The sequence below is a fragment of the Corylus avellana genome, chromosome 3 (genome assembly GCF_965113065.1).
Source record: "Corylus avellana chromosome 3, dhCorAvel1.hap1.2, whole genome shotgun sequence".
Classification (NCBI taxonomy): Eukaryota; Viridiplantae; Streptophyta; class Magnoliopsida; order Fagales; family Betulaceae; genus Corylus; species Corylus avellana.
Window position 1 is genome coordinate 25,940,539 of NC_142492.1, and position 27,152 is coordinate 25,967,690.

Sequence of the window (27,152 nt, forward strand, 5' to 3'; positions counted from 1 at the left end):
TGTTTTGCTCTTTTTATTTACGTCTCTCTTCAACTATAAAAATAAACATGTAGATTTTGTGTTTTCCTTATGGTTGTGAGAAATGAGAATAAACGACCCAAAGAATGTATTATTTCTAAGTTGGTTATGTTATTAATCTATATGTTAGTTGATTGAGACTATTTTAAATTTTTAGTTATGCGTGTTTAGATTGTGGAGATTTAGTAATTTGGATATTGAGACCCATGTTTATCTTTCTATAATATACATATATATGAGAAGTGTCTTTAAGAAGTGTTTTTTGGTTTTGGATTTTGCAAAATGAGTTTTTAGAAAAGTGAAAATTGAGAAGTGCTTTTAGCGTCGGTCACAAAAGTATTTTTCTTTGAGGTTCATAAAGGAAATTTTTTTTGATAGATTGAAAAGTTTCTGTGAAAAGCAATTTAAAGTATTCTCAAAACGTTAAAAAATAAAAAGCCTAAGCATTTGTTGGAGGGCGAAGCTAAAAAAGTGTTTTGTAAACCAAACAAAACAAAAAAATCACAATGAAGAACAAATACAAGAAATTGCAACCCCATCTGTTGTACAATTGACAATATTTTTAACACCACTCGGCCTTTGCTAGAAGTTGCTGGAGAAAGCTCTAGCTATGCCGGTTCTTTGCAATAGATTGCTCGGTAAGATACCTGTAACAATGCCAGCATTTGAAATAGTTGTACCAGAACATAATGAGTTGACATATTCAATTCATGAAGAGTACTGAAAAACATTATTAATATCAGATCCATTTAGAGAAGAAGGGCATTGCAGGTTTCCATGATTAAAAGGAGTTGAAAGATCATCAGTCACAAATGGTCCGCATAGGTCAGTCGGTCGACATATAAAAACAGGAGCTCATAGCCAAAGTGGATTCAATTGGAACACATCATGGCATCGAAGTCATAAACTATAATATATTAGGGTTTAAGAGTCAATTATGACTCCTTTACAAAACCGTAAGAGGTGAGGTACATCAAGGGTAAGGTGAAGAACTAATTAGGCCAGGTAAGATATTAGTCAGCATTGCTATCAATCATCCACAAGAAGTGGAAAATGAAAGACAAGAGCAGCACATACTGGAACATGAAGTAATCACATCAAAGAAAACAATAAATTTGAGTTTTATTGTTATAAAGAAGAGGAACTTGATAAGTACTTACTTGCCAGTGTAGAAGCCTGCTGAATACCAAGCGTTTAAAACAACAGTTAGATCTGTTTCGGAGCCAGTACTTGGGGCTGTTTCCCCTTCAGTTTTCTCTTTCTCTGTATTCCATGAAAAATGCATAAAATATGATAAGCCCAAAACATCAGCGTCCTATTTATAGTCAAATCACTAGAGATAGCTAAACCATTAAAACAAGTTGGTGCAAGCATTGTATATGGAAGGACAAGTGGAGTCAAGGATCCACTTCTTATCTGGAACAAAAAGTGAAAGAGGGAAACAATAACACAAAATAATGAGATGTTGAGAACATCCGGACAATATGCTATATAATTAAAAGTAAACTCATGCCAAGTCAATCAAACTAAACTACTCATTTTGAGTCCCATCAGTGTTCATCTGTTTTAAGCAAAGGATAACAGCAGAAAAGCAATATTATGTCAAGAACCTTTCAATTGCACAGATGAACAAATAGAAAAAAACAAGGGCAAAGTAAATTTGGGTCCAACGATTGATACAATTAGTTTTAAGCAAATCAACCAAAAAGACATCGGATAAAAAGGAAAATCAATCATGTTACCCCAAAGAAACAAGAAATAGAAACTAATAAATATCCAAATATATCCCGAGTTAAAATGAGCTGACAGGGGTCATCTAACTCTTCAATGAAAAAAAGAGGTCATCTCAACGGGTCAAATTTGCCAGGCAAAAGAAACTAGTAGTCACATTTCCAAATAGGAGCTTTTAACCCTGGCATTCTGGCTCTTTTCATAGTAGCACCATTGACAAACCATTTTATTATCAACTAAGAGCAACTACGATTTTCATGCAAATCGTTAACTATAGGAAAACCAGGTATACCTTCAATTATATTAGGATCACTGGAAATTTTTGTCCTCATGGAAGATATTGCCTTTTCTGCAGCTCCCATCGCTGTTTTGACAATGTCACCATCTTCAAGAGGGTAAGACTTTCCAGGAACCATTGCCACAGAATCATCAGTACAAGTCTTGCAAACAGATGTCCCACCCAAAGAACAGCCAGGACATGAAGTGCATGGAGCCACCAAATACTGACATCCACAACATGAAGAGACAACATTTGGATGAAAAACTTGGCTAGCAGGAATAGCGCGTTCTTGGTAAGTAGAATAGGTACCCCACTGTACACCAGCACCAGAACCAGAACCTTCACCAGAATATTGGTAATTCCAACCACCAAATTGATGAAGCTGCTCCAAAATCTTTTGCCTCTTCTCCTCAAGCTCATTATATAGGTTGAGTAACTTGTTATAATCCTCTGCACCATGAGAATATGAATAGCCTTCACCAGCATCTTCCATATTTTGCTTGTGTAGATTATTTGATGAATCTATACAAGGCTCAGCTGCACGTGAATCTCCACAGTGATTTTCTTTAACATGTGAAATATTACTAGTCTCTCCCAAGTCTATTGCAGTACTTGATGAAACATTGCTCTTCTCTTCTGCATCCCTAATTATTACAAAACAAAAGAGATGGTAATAAACTTACATTAGAAAAAGAAAAAAAATAATAAGCCATAGAAAAACAACTCTTGTTAGCAATGCAGGAACTAAAAGATTGTAAGGATTTGGTTTTGAGCTTATGCATGCTCCCATGACCTGTTAGCAACTATTGTTGGTTAATTTTGAGTCTTCAATGGTTTCTTTTTTTAATAAGTAATTCAATCTTATTAGAAGGCACAAAGGGACGCAATTTAAGCACACAGTGACAAGGAGTATACAAGAGAGTCATCCAATGAGGGAGAAGAGGAAGAAAACAAATCTATAAATTTGTGAAAATTAGAAAAATGAGAAATGTTGAGAGAAAACATCCACCCGTAAAGTTTTTAAACACCAAACTTTTAGCTCCATCATGGTTCTCTCACAATCTACAAAATTCCTAGTATTGCGTTCTCTCCAAATGCACCACATCAAACAAAGAGGAATCATCTTCTATACATCAATACGATGGCTACCAAATTGGCCTCTCCAACTAACCACCAACTCCACCACATGTTGAGGCATGACCCACTCTATCCCAAAAAGACTGAAAACTGAATAAGCTAAATGACAAGGGTTTGTGAGTTTGTGTTGTGGCCATGGATGCCGTCGATGTTTTCGAGATTTTCAGTCGGCAGTAATAATTTTATTATTTTTCATTCTAAATATAAACGTTTCCAAAACTTCTATAGAAAAAAAAAAAAAGAAGAAGATAATATAGTAGATGAGGAATTAGATCTGGCACAGTTATATACTAACCTTCTAGCCTCATGACTTTCACTAACATTAGCAGATGCATCTTCCCCAGTGCCACCAACAGCTTTTCCTCCCTCAACCGAAGTATTGCAACTTTTTTTGCTGTGCATTATCTGGAAAAGGAAGTGATTGGAAAGATTATAATGTTATACAATCAAGTTGGAGGTGAAATTCAACAGCATGAGAATTTTTGAGAAGCATATGCATATGATCAAATATCTTCTTTTTTTTCCTTTTTTTTTTCTTTATAAGTAATTGGCCCAAGGGCAGGGAGAAGTATATGTGTATGATCAAATATCAGTTACCATTGTACATAAAAAGCCAAGAAAAGAGTAAGTTCTCCAATACAAAATATATTTCCACACTTCTTTGTTCTGAATATTTTTCAATGTCATCAATGAGTATCTACTTTTCATTTTTTCTTTTTGTTTTGACTTTGATCAATCATTCTTTTTCCTTCATTATAGTTACAGGGTGCGAGTGTGTGCGCGTTCGCGTGCGCTTGCTAAGTAGCCTTCAGCGTGTTATGTTCTCTGAAACACAAGAAAGATGGTAACCAATTAGAACTAAGTGTAATTTGCTCTGTCCAAAATGCACCAGAATACTTTCTGCATCATTGCCATCGTTTTGACACCCATAAATCCCAAGAAACCACAAGCACACCACCAGACTAACAAGTTATAAAATTAGTTCTTCATCTACTCATCCTTAACTTTATACTTCCTCATTGCAACTGCTTTTCTCCCCCTCGCACAAGTAGGACAAGAAGCCAATATATCATCAATGTCAAATTTTCCAATAAATTCTTCAATCATTTCCGTCTTCGCTACATCATTTGGCAACCAATTGCAGCCTACCATTTCAAGCTATCTAATTCGCTAACACAGACCGACCCATCAACATACGTAAATACATAAATCTTTCTAAGCAATTTTTTTTTTTTTTGCCAATACATGCTACTTCTGACTCTTCACTTGTCACTAAAACAGTTGCAATTCGTTAATTTTTATTTTCTTTTGGGGAAGCCAAGCTTAGCTTAATTATCTTATAACTGAAACAAGCACCCAGTTTGGAACAACCCAGATACAATACTGGCAAAATTCTTATCTTGAGCAACCAATTTCGCTATGAATTACGCAAAGGCTAATATGCTTGAGCAGCGTAACAAAAAAAGAAATACGAATATGAGAGAGAGAGAGAGAGAGAGATGGGACCTTGTACTTGGATATGGCGTCGTCGAAGGCGTTGAGGAGAGCGGAATCGTCCCACAAGTCGCCTTCCTTTCCCATTTCTCTTCTTCACAGTGTGTCCGTGTCAATTGCAAAACCCTTCCCTTTTTTTTTTTTCTCTCTACCGGACTAATAAACCCAAAGCAATAACTTTTTTTTTTTTTTTAAGCTTTTTACTTGGGGATGTAAATAAACAGGTATGTTTAACAACCCACTCATTTATCTCAACCCGAATTCGAGCTTCATATTGTAAGAGTCCGCTCGTTACTGTAGAAACCGACTTGATTAGTAAATAGTACATACCCGACTTGCTCGAGAAAACTCGATGGGGACTCGCGAGCTCAGCTCGTTTAAAGCTCGACCGACTTGCTTGTCAGACTCGTTAGCTTGTTAATATATATATATATATATATATATATATATATAAATTAGTTATATAAATTTTAAGTATGTATATTATTAATTAAGTAATATATGTTGTTTAAATTACTTAATATTTATGTGTGTAGTAGTTAACATACTAATTAGGTAGTACGTTAACTAATACCCCTTCTCTTTCTACTCACCGCTCTTATCCTCCCGGTCCCATCTGGGTTTTTTTTTTTATGGTTTGTAGGTGTTCTTCGATCATATCTGCAACTTCGGCCTCTCCACTATGTGTCCATCCACCTTCCACCGTGTTGTGCCGTTCAGGCTGCTACTGCTTGTTGGTTGTTTATTTGTTTTAAATAAGAAGTTTCTTCTCTCTAGATCTGCCATCATGAACGATGATGAATAATTAGGTGTGAGTGGTTATTTTTTATGGCCTGGATATTTCAGTGTGATGGGTTATCTTTCACGGCCAGTTTCAATAAATTTTGTTAGGAAATTTGGCTACCCATATCTTAGATTTAGTCTGCTCGGAGCAGATATGTTTTTTAACTTTGTACATGGGTTAGCAGAAGATTGAAGTCATAGATAACACTTGATTATAAGAATTTTTGTTTGTATCTATAACTTTGTAACCTCATAGCATGTGACTATGATTTTGCAGAGATTTATGCTTTGTGTTATAAGAGATTTTTGCTATGCTCTGTAAGAGCTTTATGCTCGTGATCGTTAATAAATGAGATCCTTAGATTTCCATTCAAAAAAAAAAAAAAAACTAGGTAGTTCATAAACTAACATATTATATGGTAAATTAATATATACTAAGTAGGGGTGTCAACCCGGTCCGGTTTTCGGTTTTTGGCCAAAACTAGGGACCGAAACTGGAGTACCCTGATTGTTGGTTTTGGGAAACCGAAACCGAGAATCGAGAACCGAGTCCTGGTTATCAGCCGGTTCCGGTTTGTACCCAGTTACCGGACCAGGTAACCAGTTTTTTAAGAAAATTATTTTTTTCCTACACTTTCTCGTCAACCAAACAAATATAAACACCAAAAAGATCTGCTTCATATTATAAGTTGGGTTGATTTTGCAGTTGCTGACATACTTCTTTGGAAGAACACGAAATTATGATATGCAATACTTTTCTGCCTGTGATTTCTTCCTTTCAATCAACCGCTTCTTCCTCAGAAAATGTGAAAATACCACTTCTTCCTTAGAAAATGTGAAAATACTCAAATAGAACGAGAGATGTGGAAGTGAGAGAGCCAACGAAGTAGAAGAAGAGGCTAGAAGAAGAAGAGAGATTTGTGTTTGTGGAAGAAGAGAGAGAGCGGCGACTATGGAAGAAGGAGAGAGATTTGCGTTTTTTTACTTGTGTGAACCCTAGACCTAGACTTATGTGTGGTGTGGATGATTGTGAACAATGTGAAGTGTGCAGCAGTTGGAACGCATAGGAAAGAGTGAGAATATGTAGAAAAAAAGACAGGAGAGAATCGAGAGAATATGTTATTAAAATATTAAAATATATATTATTTTTTATATATATATCACCCGGTTCCGGTTTCCCGGTTTATACAGGGTGCCAAAAACCGGGACCGGAACCGGGGTCCTCGGATTTTTTTTTTTTTGCAACCGAAACCGGAACCGGCTCCCCGGTTTCCCGGTTTTCCGGTTCTCCAGTATTTTTTAACACCCCTAATACTAAGACCATGTTTGGCTCTGCGGTTGCAGAGCCAAAACGAGCGTTGAGGCTTAAGAAGCCCGTTTCAGGAAAATTTGAGACTGTTTGGTAAAATATTGCCCCAGCGCTTTTGAGAATGGAAACGCTCAAAATCACGTTTTGGCCGAAGCTCGAAAATGAGGCTTCGGTGAAACGGACTTCTGGAACGAAAGGCGCGCCGCACTTTGCACTCAATAAAATTTATGAACCGACAAAAATACCCATACCAATTTTAACAATTGACAACCATACCCATATATAAGCATCACGTTGAACCAAAGGTATTATTATGCTGCAGTTGAGAGCCGCTACAGGGAGAGAGGATCAAGCAGAGGTTCATCTCGTTCCGGTGAGTGCATTTGATTTTTGATTATTTTCATCTCTTTTGTTCCAATCTTGATATATATAAAAGAAATTTGCAAGATGTAAATTGAAAGAGCTAAACATAATAGAGAGACTTGCAGAGAAATATATTAGAACAAATAAAGCAGAGAAGAAAAAATAAAAAAGATAAAAAAGATGGCTTTGGAGTCGCAAGATGCAAGATGAAAGAACTAAGACCATAGAAGAGCATTAGAAAAGATAAAGAGAAAAAAAAAAAAAAAAAAAAAAAAAGAGAGACCTGCAGAGAAGAAAAAAAACAGAGGATAAATGGAGAAGAAGATAAAGAAGGTGGCTTTTAAGTGTTAAAGGTTGCTGGGACGAAAGCACTAGAAGAGTGCTAGATTGTTCTAGTGGAATTCTTGCCTAGGAACTAGTGCCGAATTTGTCATTTTTTTCATTCAACTTTTTTTTTTTGTTTAATTGTTTCTAGAATATACTTGTTTTTCTTTCTTATTTTACATTATTTTTTTATTTTTTTTTTAACTGTAAATTTTTATACTATTGTTGACTCTTTTGATTTATACTTTTTTAATTGAGTTCTCCAAAAAATAATAATAATAGTTACTTGTTTTGAGATAATATTGCTTATTGGTACCCTTTTGTTTGTGGACATGCATGTTTTTCATGTCAATATGTTAATTTTTTTATTTTTTATTTTATTTTTTTGGCATTTTATCAAAGCCAGCACTTTAAACATATTATTAATTTTTAATAATGTTTAACATACTTCTTCATTTATAATTTTATCAGCTTATTTATTGTGTGACAAACATGAGTAAAAAAGGTCAAAGCAACGTTGCTGCTGCTACTGCAGATACTCAAATAAAGAAAGTAGTTTGGACTGAAAAAATGTTAGAAGATTATCTTGACATATGTATTACTGAGATTCATGCTGGTAACCGCCCAGGGACACATTTCAATAAGATAGGATGGAAAAATGTGATAGATAAATTTAATGAAAAAACTGGAAAACAATATTGTTATAAACAACTAAAGAACAAGTGGGATAGTTTGAAAAAAGAGTGGAACATTTGGAAGAGATTGATAGGCAAGGAAACTGGCCTTGGATGGGATCCGGTGAAAAAGACAATTGATGCACCCGATGATTGGTGGGAAAAAAAATTGCAAGTATTATATTTATACTTGTTTGTTTTTTGTTTAAATGATTTGCACAAATGTTTATTATTGATTTTTACATAAACCTAAATACAGGAAGTTCCAGAAGCAACCAAGTTTCGCACGACAGGTTTGGCTTATGCTACGAAGGTGGAGATATTGTTTAGAGATATAACTGCCACTGGGGAGGGATCTTGGGCACCATCCATAGGGTTGGTTCCTAATGATATTGGTTTCATAGATAGTGCAGAAGTAATGCTTAATGAAGATGACAATGTTGTAGAAGGTTTAGATGTTTTGGATGATGAACCAAATCTCAATACACATGGCATTGATGATATTCCTGCTGATTTAGATACGCGGGATAAAGGAAATAAGAAGTTTGGTCTTGCGGTTCAATGTAAGAAAAGAAAGAAAGGAGTTGAAATTGTTAGTCAACATTTGAGTCGTATTTGTGATGTAATAGAAAGTAAAAATACAATGACATCTAAGAGCTACGATAAGCCTGGATGTAATATTGAAGAGGTCATGGATGTTGTTCGGGGGATTGCTGAAAGAGAAAATGACATTGATATCCTTAAGTTTGCAACAGAGGTATTTCTTAAGAGATCACATAGAGAGATGTTTGTGACTATTAAAGAGCCATGGTTGCAGATTGACTTTATCAAGCGAATGGGAAATAGAGAAATTAACCGTCGTAGCATGGATTAATGTTGTTATTTTTTAATGTTGTTTTGTTATGAACTATTTGAGAAGCTGTAAGGATTTATTTGAGTGTTATTTTTTATTTTTTTATGTGTTGATTTGTGTACTAAGGTGAGTATATTATAATATTTCATAACTATGTTTGGATGATGTTTTTCTTATTTTTATGGGTGCTTATATATTTATTTTGTGTTTATTTCTTTATTTGTTTTCCTCACAGACATGGACAATAGTGATTATAGCACTCAAGATGATAGAAGTGATAGTGATTATGGTGAAGAGGAAAATGAAAATGAAAATGACGTTTTTATTCTAGCAGCTGCAGCAGTAGAATTGGTTGAGAACTATTATATACCATATATTGCAAAGGAACCTTGTAGGACCTCTTCTCAAACAGGTTATAAGTGGGTTATGGAGATTGTACAAGGTAATCCTGATAGGTGCAAACAAAATTTCAGAATGGAAATACACGTATTCCTTTACTTGTGTAAAGAGTTGAAGGAAAAATATCATTTAAGAGGTACTAGGAAATTAACTGTTGAAGAGTTGGTAGCTATGTTTTTGATTACTTTAGGTCATGGGTTTGGGAATAGGATAGTGCAAGAAAGGTTTCAACATTCAGGAGAAACAGTTAGTAGACATTTTTCTCATGTTTTAATGGCTGTTTCAAGAATGGCGGTTGACATTATTAATCCTATTGATAGGGAGTTTAAGGATGTTCCAAGAAAAATTCGTGATGATGAAAGGTATTGGCCATACTTCAAAGATTGTATTGGAGCCATTGATGGAACCCATGTGCCAGTTAAAATTTCTCCATCAAACCAAATACCATATATTGGTCGAAAAGGGACTCCTACTCAGAATGTTATGGCTGTTTGTGATTTTCGTATGTGTTTCACCTTTGTTTGGGCTGGATGGGAAGGTACTGCACATGATACACGCATTTTTTTGGAAGCTATTCGAAAGGAAGAATTGCGATTTCCACACCCACCTAGAGGTTTGTATTTAATAAAAATAACAATTATGAATTATACATGAAAAAAAAAAATTATGACTGTTATTCGTATATTTTTTATAGGAAAATATTACTTGGTAGACGCAGGATATCCTCATATGAAGGGATACATGGGGCCATACAAAGGAGAACGGTATCATTTACCAGACTTTCGTCGCGGAAGCCAACCGAGGGGTATGCATGAAATTTTTAATCATGCACATTCATCACTTAGATGCACTATTGAAAGAACATTTGGAGTTTGGAAAAATAAGTGGAAGTTATTGCATTGCATGCCGAGTTTTCCTTATGATAAACAAGTGAAAATCGTTGTGGCGTCTATGGCTCTTCATAACTTCATTAGGAAGCATGCAATAAAGGATAATGAGTTCCAACCATATGATGATGATGAGAATTTACTACCTACTGACAGTATAGGCGATGGCGAAGCACAAGATGAGTCAAGCATACAACAATCAGAGACATCATATGAAAATTCTATGAACATTGAGCGTGATCATATTGCTAATCTACTTATGACCCGTTAATGTTTTATTTTTATTTTTATAAACTACTTAAAATGTTGTATGAATTTCCTTGAATGTTGTTCTTTTTTATATGTTAAATACTTTTAAGTGTTGTGGTGTTAAAAAGTGTGTTAAATAATTTAAATAATTTTTTTTTTTTTTTAAAAAAGAATATGTTGACGTTTGTCACGTTTTATTACATAAACCATTACAAAAATAATTTTTACTTGTGAAAGCTAACATTAACCATTTTTATATAAAAATGTTGGTATAAAATGGCAAAAAAATAAAATAAAATAATAATCATTACCAACCTTAGGCCTTTATTGAAAAACATGTAATGATTTTATGTAAAATGACATATATTTGGTGTCACATAATGATTTTTTTTTTCGGCCTATATTAAAAGAAAAAAAAAATCATTACATGTCCTTTAGTGTCATTTTTTCAACTAAAAGCACTTTTTTTGTTTTGTTACCAAACATCAGTAACATAAAAAAGCACTTAAGACATACGGTTACCAAACATGTAAACAACTTTTCAGTAATAGCACTTCTGACAAAAGCTCACAGGCAAAAGCTCTATATTCAAAAGCTCTATTTTTCACCGCAATCCCAAACAGACTCTAAGAGCATGTTTGGAATTGCGTTTGAGGGGCTTAAAAGTGTTTTTAATATTCAAAAAGTTTGTTTGAAGAAAAAAGTACTGGTTTGGTAAAAAAAATTAAAAGTGCTTTTAAGAGTCCAAAAAGCTTAAAAATGGTTAAAACGTACTTTTGGCAAAAGTTTTTGCCTAAAAGCTCTTTTTGACTTAAAAGCTCTATTTCTCCAATGCAATCCCAAATAGACTCTAAGTAAATAAGCAACTTAGTAAATATAATTAATTATAGGTTACTCAATATTTTTATAAATGTTATTTATATTATTATATATGCGTGTGTGTTATATATTAATATTAACATACCAACTAGTAGAGGATTCAAATAGAATAGCCAAACTAGTATAACTATATACTATACTTATACTATAGTTAATTAGTTATATGGTATATTATATTTATAACTTGCTCACATTATACATATACTATAGTTTCTATTATCTAATTATATATAATAATATATTGTTAATTTGCTACCTATATAGACTATAGTTATATGGTATCAATCTGCAACAAGTTTTCCTACCAAACACAATTTCCCTACTATTTCTGCCACCTGTTCCTCTTGAACTTCAACTTCTAGACTCTCTTCCTCCGAAAGAGAAAATTTTCCCCACAGATTGGTGAGATCTTCCGCCATCATGCCGTAAAGACACTAAAGAGCACCTAAACACACTAGTCCTCCCAAAAAGAATTAACCTTCACAACCCAGGATGGATCTGAAGCACCGAATCCTCCTCCTCTTATTTTTCTCAGGAAACCCACGAAACCCTAGAGAGAATATAATCTAAAAAAATGCATAGGGGTTAATAAGGTACTTTGATAATTTATTTAAAAATGATCAATTTTATTAAGCATAACTAAATTTTTGATTACTACTAACTTTTGTCTTCTACAATTTTTTATTTTTTTTTTATTTTCTTGTTTGTTCTTTTATTAGTTCTATTTTATTATAGATGCGGCACTTTGACAAGTAACTTCAATTTATAACATTCACAATTTATGATCCCTTTGCATAAATCAATAGTAATTAATATGATGACAATATGCACTCCAATATTGCATACTTACCACTTCCAATTAAACCAATAATTTCTTTTAAAATACTATATTAACTGGAGGCTTTGATTTAATATGTTGTGAATATTAGAAGATTGCTCTTCATTTATTTTTTATTTTTTAATTTCTCTAAGTTTGAACGATACCTTTTCACATGTTCTTTTACGTAAGTTTTTTTTTAATATAGTCGACTTTTACTAAGAGCTACATACTAATTGTGTTAAAAATTAAAAAAAAAAAAAATTAAATTAAAATTAAAATTTTAAAAAAAAAACTCTTGTAAAATTTTATGCTAGTAGCCAAAGACATTACTTGACGCAAGAATTATTTTACTATAATAATTTCATTTTTACGAAAGCTACATTTATTTTTTAAAAAAATATTTATAAAAAAAGATCTCAATATATTTAATATTTATAGCAGTCCAAGGATTTAATCTCAATAAATAGCTTATGTATTAACATCGTATTAAGAGAACTTTTAAAGTGAAAGAAATATGATGTCAAGGAAAAGTAGAATAAAATTTATGTTGGTGATGATGGAGTTGATTGTCCTCATGATACTCGAAGTGAATGCTAATGATAATACCCCTCTCTCTTCCGCTCCGTCTACACTACCAACTAGGCTTCATCTTTTCGAACTTGGTAATGAGGATATGAGTTATATCGATCGTTGCATTGAAAGCACATTTACTAGGGTTTAAGGATCATTTGATATTGCTAAACATATTCTTGAATGCCTTTTTAAGGACCCAATGCATCCTAAAGATTATCCCATCAATTTTGAGAAGGTTTTGATGAAGTGCTATGGCCATTGTCATTTTAAAAGGAAACTTAATGGCATCGATCATGCATATCGTATCGCAGAGTGCTATAAAGAGAAAATGAAGAAGCTTTAAATATCTACGTCAAGTTTGGTAAGAGGTTCTTAACTACTTTTTTAGCTCTCTTTTTACAAATATGAATACACATGTATGCCTAGGAAGATCTTTCGTAATATATGCAAAAAAAATTTCCTCATATATTTTTTATACATTTCTAAGATAGCAATAGATGATTCATTATCAGTTTTTTTTATTCAGAAAATTATATTTAATCTCTTTAAACTGAAACCTTTTTTAAAAATTAAAAAATAAAAAATAAATAAATAAATAAAAGAACAAGAAAAAGAAAGACCAATGTATCATTTATACTTCTTAGCTCATTCAAACTACATTTCGTTGAAATTTAAATACCCCGATAGAATTTCATATTAAAGTGTATGAAAGGCTGCACCTGTGATTGGCAATGGCAAGAGAAATTTTTTTACATAAAAATACCAAAATTACTCTTCCATCACTCTTACCTTCATTTTTTGGGGAAATTACAGATTACCCCTCTTCTCCCGCGAAGTTGTACATATTTTTTGATTCTACCTCCAAAGTTTTTTTTTTTTTTTTTTTTTTTTTGGCAATGTGGCAATTCCCTTTATAGATTCCGTCTTTTTTGACGATTTGGATTACACGTGCATTCACGTGATTTTTTAGAGTGTGAAAAGTCTAAAATGCCCCCTGTTTTTTTTTTCTTAAATATATATTAAATAAAAAATAAAAAAGGTTGGCCATGTGGAGGTGGCTCGCCTAATGGGGGTGCCGGCCACCACCAAATGCCCATGGGGTGGCTGCCGGACACCCCTAATTTTATTATTATTTTTTTAAAAAAAAAAATTGAAAAAAAAAAGCATGGGGACATTTGGGTAATTTTGAAGTATCATAGGGGTAATTTTGACATATTTGGTGCTTAAAGGCCACATGTGTCGTACGTGACCTGACTATCGTCCAAAAAGACGAAATTTGTAAGCGGAATAACCACATTGTAAAAAAATAAAATTAAAATAAAAAAAAATAAAAAAAACCATAGGGGTACATTGTCAAATTTTAAACATTGAAAGTATAATAATAAAAAAAAATGTGCACAACTTCCGGTGGGGGAGGGTAAATTGTAATTTCTCCTTTTATTTTTTGTTGCCAAAAGCAAAATTTGAGCATTTCAACTTGAAATCTTGTACATGCTCATTTTGTGTTGAACTTCCTATCCATTTCAAATCTCTCTTATGTCACTTTTGTGTCTCTCCAAAAATGATGTGGCCTTTAAAATCATCATTGAGCTTGTGATTAATCATTATTGGATTTTGATCAAATGGTAATTTTAAGAGTCACATCATTTTTGGAGGGACATACTACAAAAAAAAAAAAATGGTCATTAGCGGCGACCCAAAGCAATAAAACTACCTACCATCAACTTGCAACATTTTAGTACCATCTTTCATGTTTTCAAGAGGTCGGCCAGCCACCCTTCATGTTTCGGATCCGAATCCCCTCATATTAGAGGGAGAATATGAGACTTTCATATTGTTCATTTTGACCGTCCATTTCATCTAATAGCCCACACCATGCCACGTGTCTCACTCAAACTTATATAATAAAATATTAATTAACTTTTAAAAAGAAAATAAAAATAGAAATAATAAAATATTAGAATCAAATAATAAAAAAGTAAAATCAAATAAAATAAAAAAGCTAGGGTGGCCGGCCACCCGCCAAAAATTTTCAAATTTTTTTGATTTGGGCCTTGGGGGTGGCCGAACCACCCCCAAGGGGCCCTTGGGGTGGCCGAGTCACCCCCAAGGGCTGATTGGGGGTCGCTTGGGAGTGGTTCGACCACCTCCAAGGGCCAAATCCTAAAAAAATTTTGGCCGTTGAGTGTGGCTAAAATAATAAAAAAGTAAAATCAAATAAAATAAAAAAGCTAGGGTGGCCGGCCACCCGCCAAAAATTTTCAAATTTTTTTGATTTGGGCCTTGGGGGTGGCCGAACCACCCCCAAGGGGCCCTTGGGGTGGCCGAGTCACCCCCAAGGGCTGATTGGGGGTCGCTTGGGAGTGGTTCGACCACCTCCAATAGCCAAATCCTAAAAAAATTTTGGCCGTTGAGTGTGGCTAAAGGCCTTGGGGGTGGTTCGAAAAAAAAAATGCTCTTCAACAAACAAAAGGGTAGTAAGGTATTCTTAATTTAAAGGCCTAAAAGACAAAATAACCCCAAACAAAATCTTTAACTCTTTTACAACAGGAAGGGTGCCACAGTAATTAAAACAATTAAAAGACGAAAAAGCCCACCTAAAGTTTTTAAGTCTTCAGATTAAAAAGGACCAAAATGTCTTTTCATCATCAAACAAAATTGGCACTATTCCTGTGGAATCGGGTGCTTGTTTAGAGCATTCATAGCAACCTCACCAAATTTTACTCACCAAAATAATTAAAAGTATACTTTTAGTTATTTTGATAACTCACATTTTTAGAGCATCTACAATCTCACTACTTGAACAATCAACTTTCACTATTTCATTTAAATATTATTTTTCAAAGATTTATTTATTCTTTTTCTAACTTTTATATTTTTGAATGTTTGTTGATGGTCTATTTTAAGAATATTTGTCTTATTCTAAGGTAATATTTTTAAAAATTTGTAATATTTCCATTTTCTTAGTTTTAATTTCTATTGGAAGAAAATAATGTTTTTCATGATTGATTTTTTTTTTTACATGTTCGCACAAGAGGGGGAGGAAAATTTTAACTAGTGACCTCCACTTCATTAAGTGTAGTCCCAACCAATTAAGCTACCTCTAATAACGTCGGCTTATTTCTACTCCCATATCAATTCTGGAAAGTTTTTTTTTAAAAAAAAAAAAAAAACAAAAGGATTTTTCCGTCAGTACTATCATTTAGCAGTAGTAATATTTAATGAAATTATATGGCATAATATATACTTTGATTTCGTTAGAGAGGAAGAGAGAAGAAAAGAGAAGGGCTCGCTCTATAGAAAAGAGAAAGAGAAAGAAAAAAAAGGAGAGAAATGAAAAGCAAAATGGAAGAGAGAGAAAATATATTTGTTTATTAAATAGGTGAGTAAATGATAAATTTTAAGTTTGGTGAGTATTGTTCACTTTACTATTTTTTTTTCTTAAAGTGGTGAGACTGAAAAGTGTACATTTAAGTCATTTTAATTAAATTGTCTCAGTCTCACCCAAAATAAATAAAAAAATTAAAAAAAAAACTTGGTGAGGCTGAAGTGCTCTTATAGCTTTTAGGTAAACGATATATATATATTCTTGCTGAAAACCCCTTGGATTCGCTTCTGTCTCTCATTCTCTCAGAGTAGCCGCAATGAGACCTCCTCGAGGTAACTAACATCAGCGCCAAAATATGTGTTCTTCGTGTTTGTTTCTCATTTCTCCGCTACCATACTCGGTATTATAGGTTTTGTTTTGTATCTATGAATCAATGTAGTTGAATTTGAGGGCTTTGCTTTTTTTTATGTTCCGAATAATAAACCATTAATTGGGTGAGATTTTGAGTCAGTTCACTTGCTCAACTTCTCTCATCTAACGAACAGAGTTCTTGGGTATTATTGACTTTCTGTTTTTGAATCATCAGTGTTTCGTTGTAGAAAATCAAAGTATGTAAGCTTTATATGGTTTTGTATATTTGCTCTACGACCCAACAGAGTTTTTATGGTTAGATCTTTGTTTGGTCTTTCTGATTGGTTGATCTTGGGCAGGGCGTGGCGGTGCCGGTGGTGGCAGGGGTTTTGGAGGCGGAAGAGGCGGCGACAGAGGTAGAGGTAGAGGTTTCGGTGGTGGAAGAGGCGGGGACAGAGGTGGTAGCGCCATGAGAGGCCGTGGTGGAGGACGAGGTGGTGGAAGAGGTAGGGGTGGAGGTAGAGGTGGTATGAGAGGTGGAAGCAAGGTCGTTGTTGAGCCTCATAGGCACGGTGGAGTGTTCATCGCTAAGGGTAAAGAAGATGCTATTGTTACCAAGAATTTGGTCCCCGGTGAAGCTGTCTACAATGAGAAGAGGGTCTCCGTGCAGGTTATTTACTGCCACCAGTTATCTTTATTTTTGAATGCGTGTTCGATTAAGTAATCTCTCAAGTTTACTCTGTTAAAATTGTGCCCAAGGATGAAGAGTAGGTAATGGCTTTAGGGTTCAGGGAAAACTATCCCAATGCATCTCTAGACTATCGTGATTGTGCTGAACTTTAGACTTTTTGTTCTTGCTTGGTAAATATTATCATTTAGTTATACACAAAATTGACTTTGAAAGTCGGTCTTTCCTCCAGAATGAGGATGGAACAAAAGTTGAATACAGAGTCTGGAACCCGTTTCGATCAAAGTTGGCTGCTGCAATTATTGGTGGTGTTGATGAGATATGGATTGTGAGTATCTACTTCATGTTTTAATGCACTTCCAATTCTGTTCTTCATGTTTTTGATACGTTATGGTTTTTTAGTTATATGCATAATCAAAATATTTTTATATTCATGTTTTAATACGTTTATTGAAGAAACCTGGTGCTCGGGTTCTCTACCTTGGGGCTGCTTCTGGAACCACCGTCTCTCACGTGTCTGACATTGTTGGTCCTGTAAGTCTCTATATGATATTGTAGTATTTAATATATATGCTTTTTTATATTGGAAAGCGTTGCTGAAAAATAAGCAATTTTTCTTCTAGAATGGAGTAGTTTATGCAGTGGAGTTTTCTCATAGAAGTGGCAGAGACTTGGTTAATATGGCAAAGAAGCGCACCAATGTTATTCCAATCATTGAAGATGCTAGACATCCTTCCAAGTACCGTATGCTTGTTGGGATGGTTGATGTGATATTCTCTGATGTTGCCCAACCGGATCAGGTGTGCTCCTTGTGTGTTTTTGGTTCAATTCATTCTCAAAAATTTAAAAAGATAGTAGGGGGTGGTACTATTTCCTGTTGAAGTGGTGGCGAGGTCTTTTTTTTTTTAATGCATGTGAAATGTCCCAGGTCTCTTTGCTGTGTTCCTTGCTGCTACAATATGCTAGTTCCTAGTTCCTTGACAAACTATATTTTTTGAATATATGTTCAGAAGAGTTTTCATATTTCCAAATGAATGTTGTTTTGCAATTCTATAAGGGATGCTTCCTGTGTACTCAAAGTTTCTTCTCTGTTTCTCAATTTTGTTACTTGTATAAAATTAGATAATTAGATTTTTTTGGGTGGTGTTTTCTGTCTTTTGGTTTTTTGCGGGTGTTTTTCTTGGTTTTTTGTTTTTCCTGTTTTGTTGTCCTTTGTATACTCCCTGTATGCTTAAGGTCACCTTATGCTTTCTTTGATGATATTTCTTTGCTTAGCTACAAAAAAAATTTCTTTGAATATTTTGTGTTTGTTTACACTTGGTATTTGTAAGCTTTATATATATATAATTTTAATTTTTTTACATTTTTATCTTGTACTGTATCGTGATGCATATGATGAGTTAACTCGGATTCCCCTTCAAGACGAAATGGGTGATGAAAGGTCGAGTTTTCTGATGCGTTCTCATGAAGTCACGTTATTCTTTATTGTTATTGTGTGTATGCGTTTTTTATTTTTATTTTTATTTTTTATATCAAGAGTATATGCTCTAACATAGTCTTTTATTTCTCCCTTCCCCATTGTCTGAAATTTTGAATCCGTTTATAGTTCCTCTCTTACTGGATAGTTCTTAAATGTTTATATGATGTCCACAGCAGTTGGAGCCATGTTTTGTGTACTCTTATATTTAGCAAGTTAAATGCTGAAAATGAAACTCGAAATTTATTTCTGGATCACCATTCAAGTTGATCATGTATGTACATGAATCGGAGCTTTGGCTCCTCGACTTTTTGGACGATGAATAGCTAGCTATAAAGTGTTATTCAAATTGATCGTGTATGTACATGAATCGTATCTTTGGCTTCTCGACTTTTTGGACGATGAATAGCTAGCTGTCAAGTGTTATTCTTTTATTGGGGGATTCAGTAGTTGGGTTCCATCTTCCTGTACGCACTTTTACAGTTGGAAACCAATATATTTTGGTCATGTTTCCTTTCCTGGTTCTCTGATGGGATCTGTTGCTTCTCGGAAATGGTTGTCCCCAACTAACTCTGCCCGGGCTGGTATCTCCCGCATCTTGCCTCTAGTCTGCTTTATGTGGATTTTCTTAAATCTTTACAGGCAAGGATTCTAGCACTGAATGCATCATATTTTCTGAAAGCTGGCGGCCATTTTGTAATTTCCATAAAGGTGCGTAGATATGTTTTTTCTCCCCTATATGCCACTGATTGTATAGAATCGTCAAGTGATATACTTGAGCAATGACTTGAAATTTGATGCTGATTATTTGGTTGTATATTTCAGGCCAACTGTATCGACTCAACACAGCCTGCTGAGGCCGTATTTCAGAGTGAGGTGAACAAGCTAAAGCAGGATCAGTTCAAGCCGTTCGAACAAGTTACTCTTGAACCCTATGAGCGTGACCATGCATGTGTGGTTGGTGGCTACCGTGTCCCTAAAAAATCCAAAGCTGCTGCCTAGAGGGTAGAAATGTGGGCACATTTTTGTTTCTCTTGTTTTTTCCGATTGAAGTGGGGGCATGTCTCAAGATATATGGTTATAGTTGGTATTGAAACGTCATTGTTCCTCTCAATCTCTTCTAATTATTCTGGTTTAATCAATTCGATACTTTTTAATTAATATCGATCGTCCTAAGCATTGTCTGGTGTTGCTTATCTTTTTGCCACTCAAATAAATGTTTTGCATTACTGCAAAGAGAACGGTCTGGCAAAGATGCCAAAGAATATCGAGAGAAGCAAAAATGTACTGTCAACTGTGGACTTTGGATATATATAGTCAATAATAAGATCATTCTATCATATGATATAATTATAGGGTGTAAGTTATTATGATACTTGATCAAAGTATTCTATACTTTATACTTAGGGATTGTATATCACATATCACATGAGGTTATAGTATACTTCTTATTGTTGACTATATATAATTTGTACATTTGTTATATGTGTTTATATATCATGAGTAGTGTTAGGGATTATCTTTTTATTCTCTTTTATCCTTCTAAAGTTGATGTAACTTTTAAAATCACCATTAGATCAAAATTTAAGTATGATTCATCTAAAATTTAATGGTGATTTTAAAAGCCACATCAAGTCACATCAGGAAATGCCCTATATGCCATTCCTTCCCTATGTTTAGGAAAAATTTCAAAAAAATACAAAAACTTATTCACATTAGATTTCTTACATTTAACCAATCTTTAAGGGTTGCTATATTTTCTAATGTGTAGGGAACCAAAAGTGGTTCCCTATACATTATTTTAATATAAATATTTCTCTTTCCTTTATCCTCTTTCATTTTTTTTTGTCTTTAATTGGAGATTGTGTTGGGATTTTGTGAAAAAAATAAGGGTAAGTTGGAAACTTGTATTTTGTAAAGAAATAATATTTTAATAGTATAGGGAAAGACAATAAAAACTATTGTGAAATATATTTTTATAAGAAAATAAAAAGTAGTTTTGTGCCACAAACTATTATTCATCGACAAGTGATTAGATAATTCTTCATCACAGAAAACTTTTGATTGTGTGTGTGTGGAGAGAAAGAAGAGTTGTTTATGAGACCAATGAGTACTTCTGCGGATATTTTTAAAAGATGAAACTACAGTTCTTTATCGTGTTCTCCTCATCTTAAGTGAATATTGCAAAAATTTACCATATTAGTCCCTCATTTTAGGATGAGGAGAACACAAGAAGAACAATATCATTTTCTCTTTTTAAGTTCTACAAGTTATTGAATACTTATACTTGTGCAATACCAAAATAAAATAAAATAAAAAACCAAAAAACTCCACCTCAGAAATAAAAATCAGGAGCCACACATTGATCATCAGCCCTATTAATTATTATTATTATTATTATTTTTTTTTTTTCCTAAGCCAACTAAAGAGAGGTTTACAAAAGGAGTATTTTCCATTCTTGTTTTTTTTTCCTAAGCCAACTAAAGAGAGGTTTACAAAAGGGGTATTTTCCATTCTTGGTCAATGCTTCCAAACACAGTTAAAAACTGCTTATCATTTAGCTAAAAAAAAGAAAGACAGGACTAGTAACTTGAACTAGAAGAATCTATATATCACAAATATATCATCAAGATTCAAAATAGAAGCTGTTCACAAAGCTTTTCAACCTTTTTTTTTTTTTTAGGAGCCACAAAGCTTTACAACTTTGAGAACCAGAATTTACATATAGCTCCACAGCCTCGACCCTTCGTTCCAGTAGTCCCATGGCCAAACCAGGAATATTCTTCCATGCAAAACGCTCTTCTCCTCTGCCGGAATATCTGTCAAACCTCTTTCTTCTCCGACCATTCTTTTGTATCTTCCTCTGTGCCTTTATTGACGTGTTCATCAGTTTTTCTCCCTTAAAGCCTTTCTGATCAACTTCATGATCAACCGACTCAAATATCATAGGCTTCTTGAGTGCCTTTTCTCTCAGTAGCCGTTCTTGCAGCCTTGCTTAGACATTAATGGACCATCTGGGTTTCTCTCACCAAACTTCCTACTTTCTCGCATTCCATGATCAAATTGTTTTTCTTTGATTTTTCTTGATCGTACTTGTTGACATGATCAACTCGTGGAGCTTCTTCCAGAACATCGTGAGAAGGTTCCATCTTGTTTTCTTCTTCTCCTTCTTTTTCGAGTACAACTTTTGCGGAAAAGTGATCATCCATGAGACAGAGAGTCGTAAAAGGATACCGTTTTTTATTAAGGATTTTCAACGTTGGATTCCCGACTAGCGAGGGATGGAAAAACTTTAGGACAAAGTCTAAATTCATTCCTTAAATTACTACTCAATAGATAAAGTTTCTTCTAACTTTTCCATTGGGACACTATTGACCCTTAAACTATTAAAAAATTGTCAATGTCTTCTAAGGCTAGTGAAAAGATAAAAATGTTCCTATATATTTTCAACAAGATAAAATTACTCTCATAAATTCAAAAAACAAGTAAAAAAAAAAAAAAAAATTTTAATTTTTTTTAAAACGAAAAATTTTAATTTTGTTTAAAGACGATTTTATTTTTTAAAAGATGAACATTTTTAATTTTTTATTATAAAAAGGATTTTTTTTTTTTTCCTATAATTTTTTAGTATTTTTAATTTTATTTTATTAAGGGTAATTTTGATTTCAATGAGTAAATTATTATTTTGGCCTATTAATAGACCCATACATGTAACACCCCCAAAATTAAATCGATTAATTCAACCTATCATAATATGGTTACCGACAATTCCTCTAAGGCAATTAACTTGTAATTGACTAAGGGAAATCACACATTAACAATTCAGAGTAAATATAAGCGGAAAGTGAAAATATAAGATATGAGATTTCTATAACTATAAAGCATACAAGTATTATCATTTATCATTAATCATTTACTCGAAGTTCCCAACCCTAATTAAAATTACCATTCAAACCTGGTACCGTGAAATATTCGCCTGGCATCTTTTTTTTTTTTTTTGATAAATAATGTTGTATATGTCAAAAGCGTAGAGGGGCGCAACCCTTTTACACATGGAGTATAAAAATAGAGCTCCTAGTTAGAAGGAGAGAAAATAATAAGAAACTGAGAAATACTAGTCACTAACGAAGCTAGCCAAGCAGCTGTACTAGTGAATAGTGTAAAAAAAAAAGAAAAAAAAGTGTGTAAGCTCCTTTAAAGTCCTTGTGGAATCCTCAAAGCATCTAGCATTTCTTTCGCTTCATAGGCACCACATAAGACATAAAGGAATCATCTTCCACACAACCGCACTCCGAGAGCGTCCTCCTGTCCACCAACAAGCATACAAATCCTCCACTCTGCATGGCATAACCCAATGCAACCTGAACCGGCTGAATATAGCATGCCAAAGTTCATAACTGAGTCGGATGTTGCCTCTATCTAATTACTATATAAATGTAGTTTTGGTTTTCAAGCGGTATGGACATAATCCCAGCGACAATCCTTGGTATTTTTAATGCATGGAAATAATGTAATATATAAGTAATAACTATCTTGTATGGTTTACCCAAGATATTACCAATTCCCAGCAGGGTTAACATTGTCCCGATGAACCTGTAACACAATATTGGTGCCCTGAATATTGCACGCTACCGTCCATAATACTAGCAGTTCGACTAAGTCTTACATTGGGTGGCTCACGCTATTAATAATGTACATCCTGTAGTGACCCACCAATCAAACATGACTCTGCCAATTAACCACTAACAAATATTAGATCCAAGACCCATAAGCAAATCATCACCTTTTTTTACTATAGAATCAAGCCCATATAATAAGCACATGACCATTATGCCACACGTATTGGTGTACTATGTCATACGATACAATCGTTATTCATTTACTTAAACATTTACCAATTTTCATTAGAAGTAATAGGTTTATAATATACGCGTGCTTAGTAAACTGTCATATCGCATGTTTTTTTTTTTTTTAAAGTAGTTGTAAGTATCTACTTACGTCGTCCTCTCACTCAAATCCTCGAACATCTCGAACTCTTGTTGCTGCGAAAGATATTCTAGTGTAATTCACAAAACTTAGAAAACACATAAAATAATAGTTAGGAGTTAAACTTGCTAAAACATCATAAAAGCCTAATTATGCATTCTGGACACTGCCCAAATGTTTGGGCTCAAGGTCGTACGTTCGGTCAGAGTGCCAAAATGCATATAAGGTTTTTATTTCTAAAGCAACACAGAGCAAATCTCATACTAAGCTCCTAATAGGTTAATAAAAATATAATAAATCATAACAACATAATAATCTCAGAAAATAAGAATTGGTTTAAGATATTTGAAAATCATTTTGCTTTCTACAGAAAATAATCGTACAAACTCATCATGGCACATGGAGAACTTGTAAAAACATGAAAGCCATATAAACATCATGAAAACAAGCTTAGTGCAAGATGAAAAGACAACCTCAAAATCTCTTCTCTCTCTCTAGAATCTCTCTCTTTCACTCTAGAGTTAGGGTTGCTGGGGTGTTGGGATGGAGGATGGAGTTTGAGAGTCAATAAAGAGGGTGGGTGTGGATAAGGCTGAGAGGGTGGATAATAGGTAAAAATTGCTTTTCTGATGAGCTCGAATGTTCGTGTAAAATGCTTTAAACATTCAGTGTACTATTACCCAATGGTTCTAGGGTTACAGGCCTAACGTTCGTGTGGTCTATGGTCAAAACGTTCGGTGCTAGGGTTTTGATCAAACATTCGGTGGTCCAAGGTCGAACATTCCGAATTGAAATTTTGGATTTTTTTTTTTTTTTTTTTTGTGGGTTTTCAATAAAAAGGTTTTAAACAATTTTAATTTATAAAAGTGAGTGTATAATGAAAGGAATTAACACCATATAAAAATACTTTTTTTCTTTTTCGCTTTTAAATATTCAAGACATCACACTATGCCCCTTGAGCCCTATTTCTACCATCCTTGGTTTGAGAGAGAGACAGAGAGAGGAAAAGCTTGTGGATAACTTTTAAGAGGTAATCTCTTACCTTAACCTCATCCTTATTTACTATTGCCCGGTCGTTTTCCTTGTAGTTATCTTTGTCATTTTTTTTTTTTTTTTTTTATAAGAATTGTCAATTTCTCATTAAAAAGATCAAATAGCTGGAGCAATCTGCTCCAACAATATACAATCTTGAATACAATCAGGTGGCTCCACCCATAAATTATCTATGACATATGTCTTTGCATGAGTAGCTAAAAGATGTGCCACTTTATTCCCATCACGCTTCACGTAAGAAATCTTCCAGTTGTACATGGACTGAGCCTCCAATTTAAAATCCTCCACCACATGGCCCACTCCACCCCAATCACTCTCACCACAAGTCACTGCATCCACAAAGGCTTTCGCATCCCCTTCAAAATGAGCTTGATAAAATCCCATGCCTTTACACAATTGGACTGCCATCACTGCTGTTGTAGCTTCCGCCGCCGCCGGAGAAAGGCAACCCATCCTCGTCAGACCTCGTGCCGCCAACATAGTCCCCTGGTGATCTCAAATTACCGCCGCCAACCCCGTTCTTCCCTTCTTTTGATCTAACGACGCGTCCCAGTTGACCTTTACCCAGCCCGGTGATGGAGCTGTCCAAAGACTCAGGTTCTGCATCACAATTGGGACCTCTGACATCTCCCTCCTGCCTTGGGCAAATTGGAAATCAGCAATGGCTCTTTGGGTCGCCTGAACTAATTCTTGCGGAGAAGACATGCGTCCCCCAAAAACCACTTCATTCCTTCTCAACCAGATACGACGTGCCAGACCCGCCACCTGCACCAACTCATCTGTTGAACATTTCTTAATAAGCCCCTCAATCACTTGTTTGAAGTCTGGCCCTGGAAAGTAGCACTTCTGAATGGCTGCACTTCCCATACACCACACATCCATTGCAGCCGGGCATTGCCAAAGAGTGTGGAAGCAAGACTCTATTTCCAAACCGCACAGAGGACATAACGGATCATCAAGAATTTTTTTCTTACATAAATTCTCCTTTGTAGGGAGAATGTCATGACATGCTCGCCAAAGGAAATTTTTCTCCACACTCGGGATTGGTAAATCCCAAATCGTTTTCCAAGCCTTACCCGAATCCTCCCTGGAAGAACTTTCTGCCATATCTCGTCTAATTTTTTCTTTCTCCATAAAATAAGCACTTCTCACCGAAAAAATACCATTAGTTGTGCCCCTCCAAACGAGTAAATCCATCTGATTCGTGCAGCTTGGTGGAATTGTTTGTATCAATTTTGCTTCCTCCGGTGAAAAAATTGCCTCCAACCTTTGGATGTTCCACCATTTCGTATCCCCGTCTAGTAGCTCACTGACCGTAGCATTCGGATCCAATAACACCGGCGCTGAACTGACCCGGTATGTAGTTGGTTTAGGCAGCCACTTATCTTTCCATATCCATATTGTCGACCCATTTCCAACCCTCCACACCAATCCCTCAAGAAGAAGATCACAGGAGCTATGGATACTTCTCCAAGCGAAAGAAGGGCGTCTTCCAACATTCGCCTCCAAAATGGAGCATTCCGGGTAGTACTTGGCCTTCATTATCTGTGCTACTAAGCTATCCGATTGATTCCACAATCTCCATCCTTGCTTTGCCAACATAGCTTTATTAAAGCAAGTGAAGTCACGAAAGCCCATTCCACCCGACCCTTTCGGAACCCCCAACCGATCCCAACCCATCCAATTTATCTTTGAATCCTTCTCTTGATGCCCCCACCAAAATTTCCTCATATGTGAATTAATTTCCGCACATAATGATTTCGGGAATAGAAAAAGACTCATGCAATAAGTAGGGATGGCCTGGATTACCGCTTTGAAAAGTACCTCCTTCCCGGCTTGCGAAAGGAACTTTAATTTCCAATCTTTTAAGCGCTTCTGAATTTTATCAACAATACCCTTGAACGCCGCAGTCCGTGACTTCCCCACCATCGCCGGAAGGCCCAAGTATTTATCAAAATGGTTAGTGGCTGGAATCCCAGCTACTTCCAAAATAGCATCCTTATCCACCAACGAAGTATTTTTACTGAAAAAAATTGAGGTCTTGTCATTGTTAAGACGTTGTCCTGAAGCCTCTTCATAACACCTCAACACGGACGTCAAAGAGTTCCATTGGGCTAGACTGGATCTGCAAAATAACAAACTGTCATCCGCGAAAAAAAGGTGACTTATACGAGGACCACCTGAGGAAGTAGGGACCCCCGTTAAGAGACCTTCAACATTCGCTTTTGTTAACAATGAACTAAGAGCCTCCGCACATAATATGAACAAGTAAGGGGAAATAGGATCTCCTTGTCGAAGGCCCCTTTCCGGTTTGATACTCCCACACGGATGACCATTCACCAAAACTGCATATTGAACCGTCTTGACACACATCATTATCAGTTCTATCCATCTCTGTGCAAAACCCAACTTCCGCATAATTGCCTCCAAAAACTCCCATTCCACCCGGTCGTAAGCCTTACTCATGTCCAATTTTACCGCCATAAATCCCTTTTT

General features: G+C 34.9%; 3 protein-coding genes and 1 non-coding gene across 4 annotated transcripts; 3 read left to right on the forward strand and 1 right to left on the reverse strand.

The window, feature by feature from the left end:
* Positions 1–464: 464 nt before the first annotated feature.
* LOC132175673 (uncharacterized) lies at positions 465–4,785 on the reverse strand. Its single transcript, XM_059587692.2, has 5 exons — positions 4,673–4,785; positions 3,462–3,571; positions 2,042–2,673; positions 1,179–1,281; positions 465–665 (listed from the first exon to the last, which is right to left on the reverse strand). The coding sequence occupies exons 1-5, from the start codon at positions 4,745–4,747 to the stop codon at positions 623–625; spliced, it is 963 nt and encodes a 320-aa protein (XP_059443675.2). The 5' UTR covers positions 4,748–4,785; the 3' UTR covers positions 465–622.
* A 3,063-nt stretch (positions 4,786–7,848) lies between these two features.
* On the forward strand, positions 7,849–8,987 carry LOC148587016 (L10-interacting MYB domain-containing protein-like). The gene is made up of 2 exons (XM_088514448.1): positions 7,849–8,288; positions 8,373–8,987. The coding sequence occupies exons 1-2, from the start codon at positions 7,932–7,934 to the stop codon at positions 8,985–8,987; spliced, it is 972 nt and encodes a 323-aa protein (XP_088370574.1). The 5' UTR covers positions 7,849–7,931.
* A 7,362-nt stretch (positions 8,988–16,349) lies between these two features.
* Positions 16,350–19,957, forward strand: LOC132176633 (rRNA 2'-O-methyltransferase fibrillarin 2). The gene is made up of 7 exons (XM_059588896.2): positions 16,350–16,433; positions 16,812–17,122; positions 17,373–17,468; positions 17,597–17,674; positions 17,764–17,940; positions 19,260–19,328; positions 19,443–19,957. The coding sequence occupies exons 1-7, from the start codon at positions 16,418–16,420 to the stop codon at positions 19,617–19,619; spliced, it is 924 nt and encodes a 307-aa protein (XP_059444879.1). The 5' UTR covers positions 16,350–16,417; the 3' UTR covers positions 19,620–19,957.
* On the forward strand, positions 18,527–18,599 carry LOC132176787 (small nucleolar RNA snoR60). Its single transcript, XR_009439646.1, has one exon. It is a non-coding gene; the product is annotated as a small nucleolar RNA snoR60 (small nucleolar RNA).
* Positions 19,958–27,152: the final 7,195 nt, after the last annotated feature.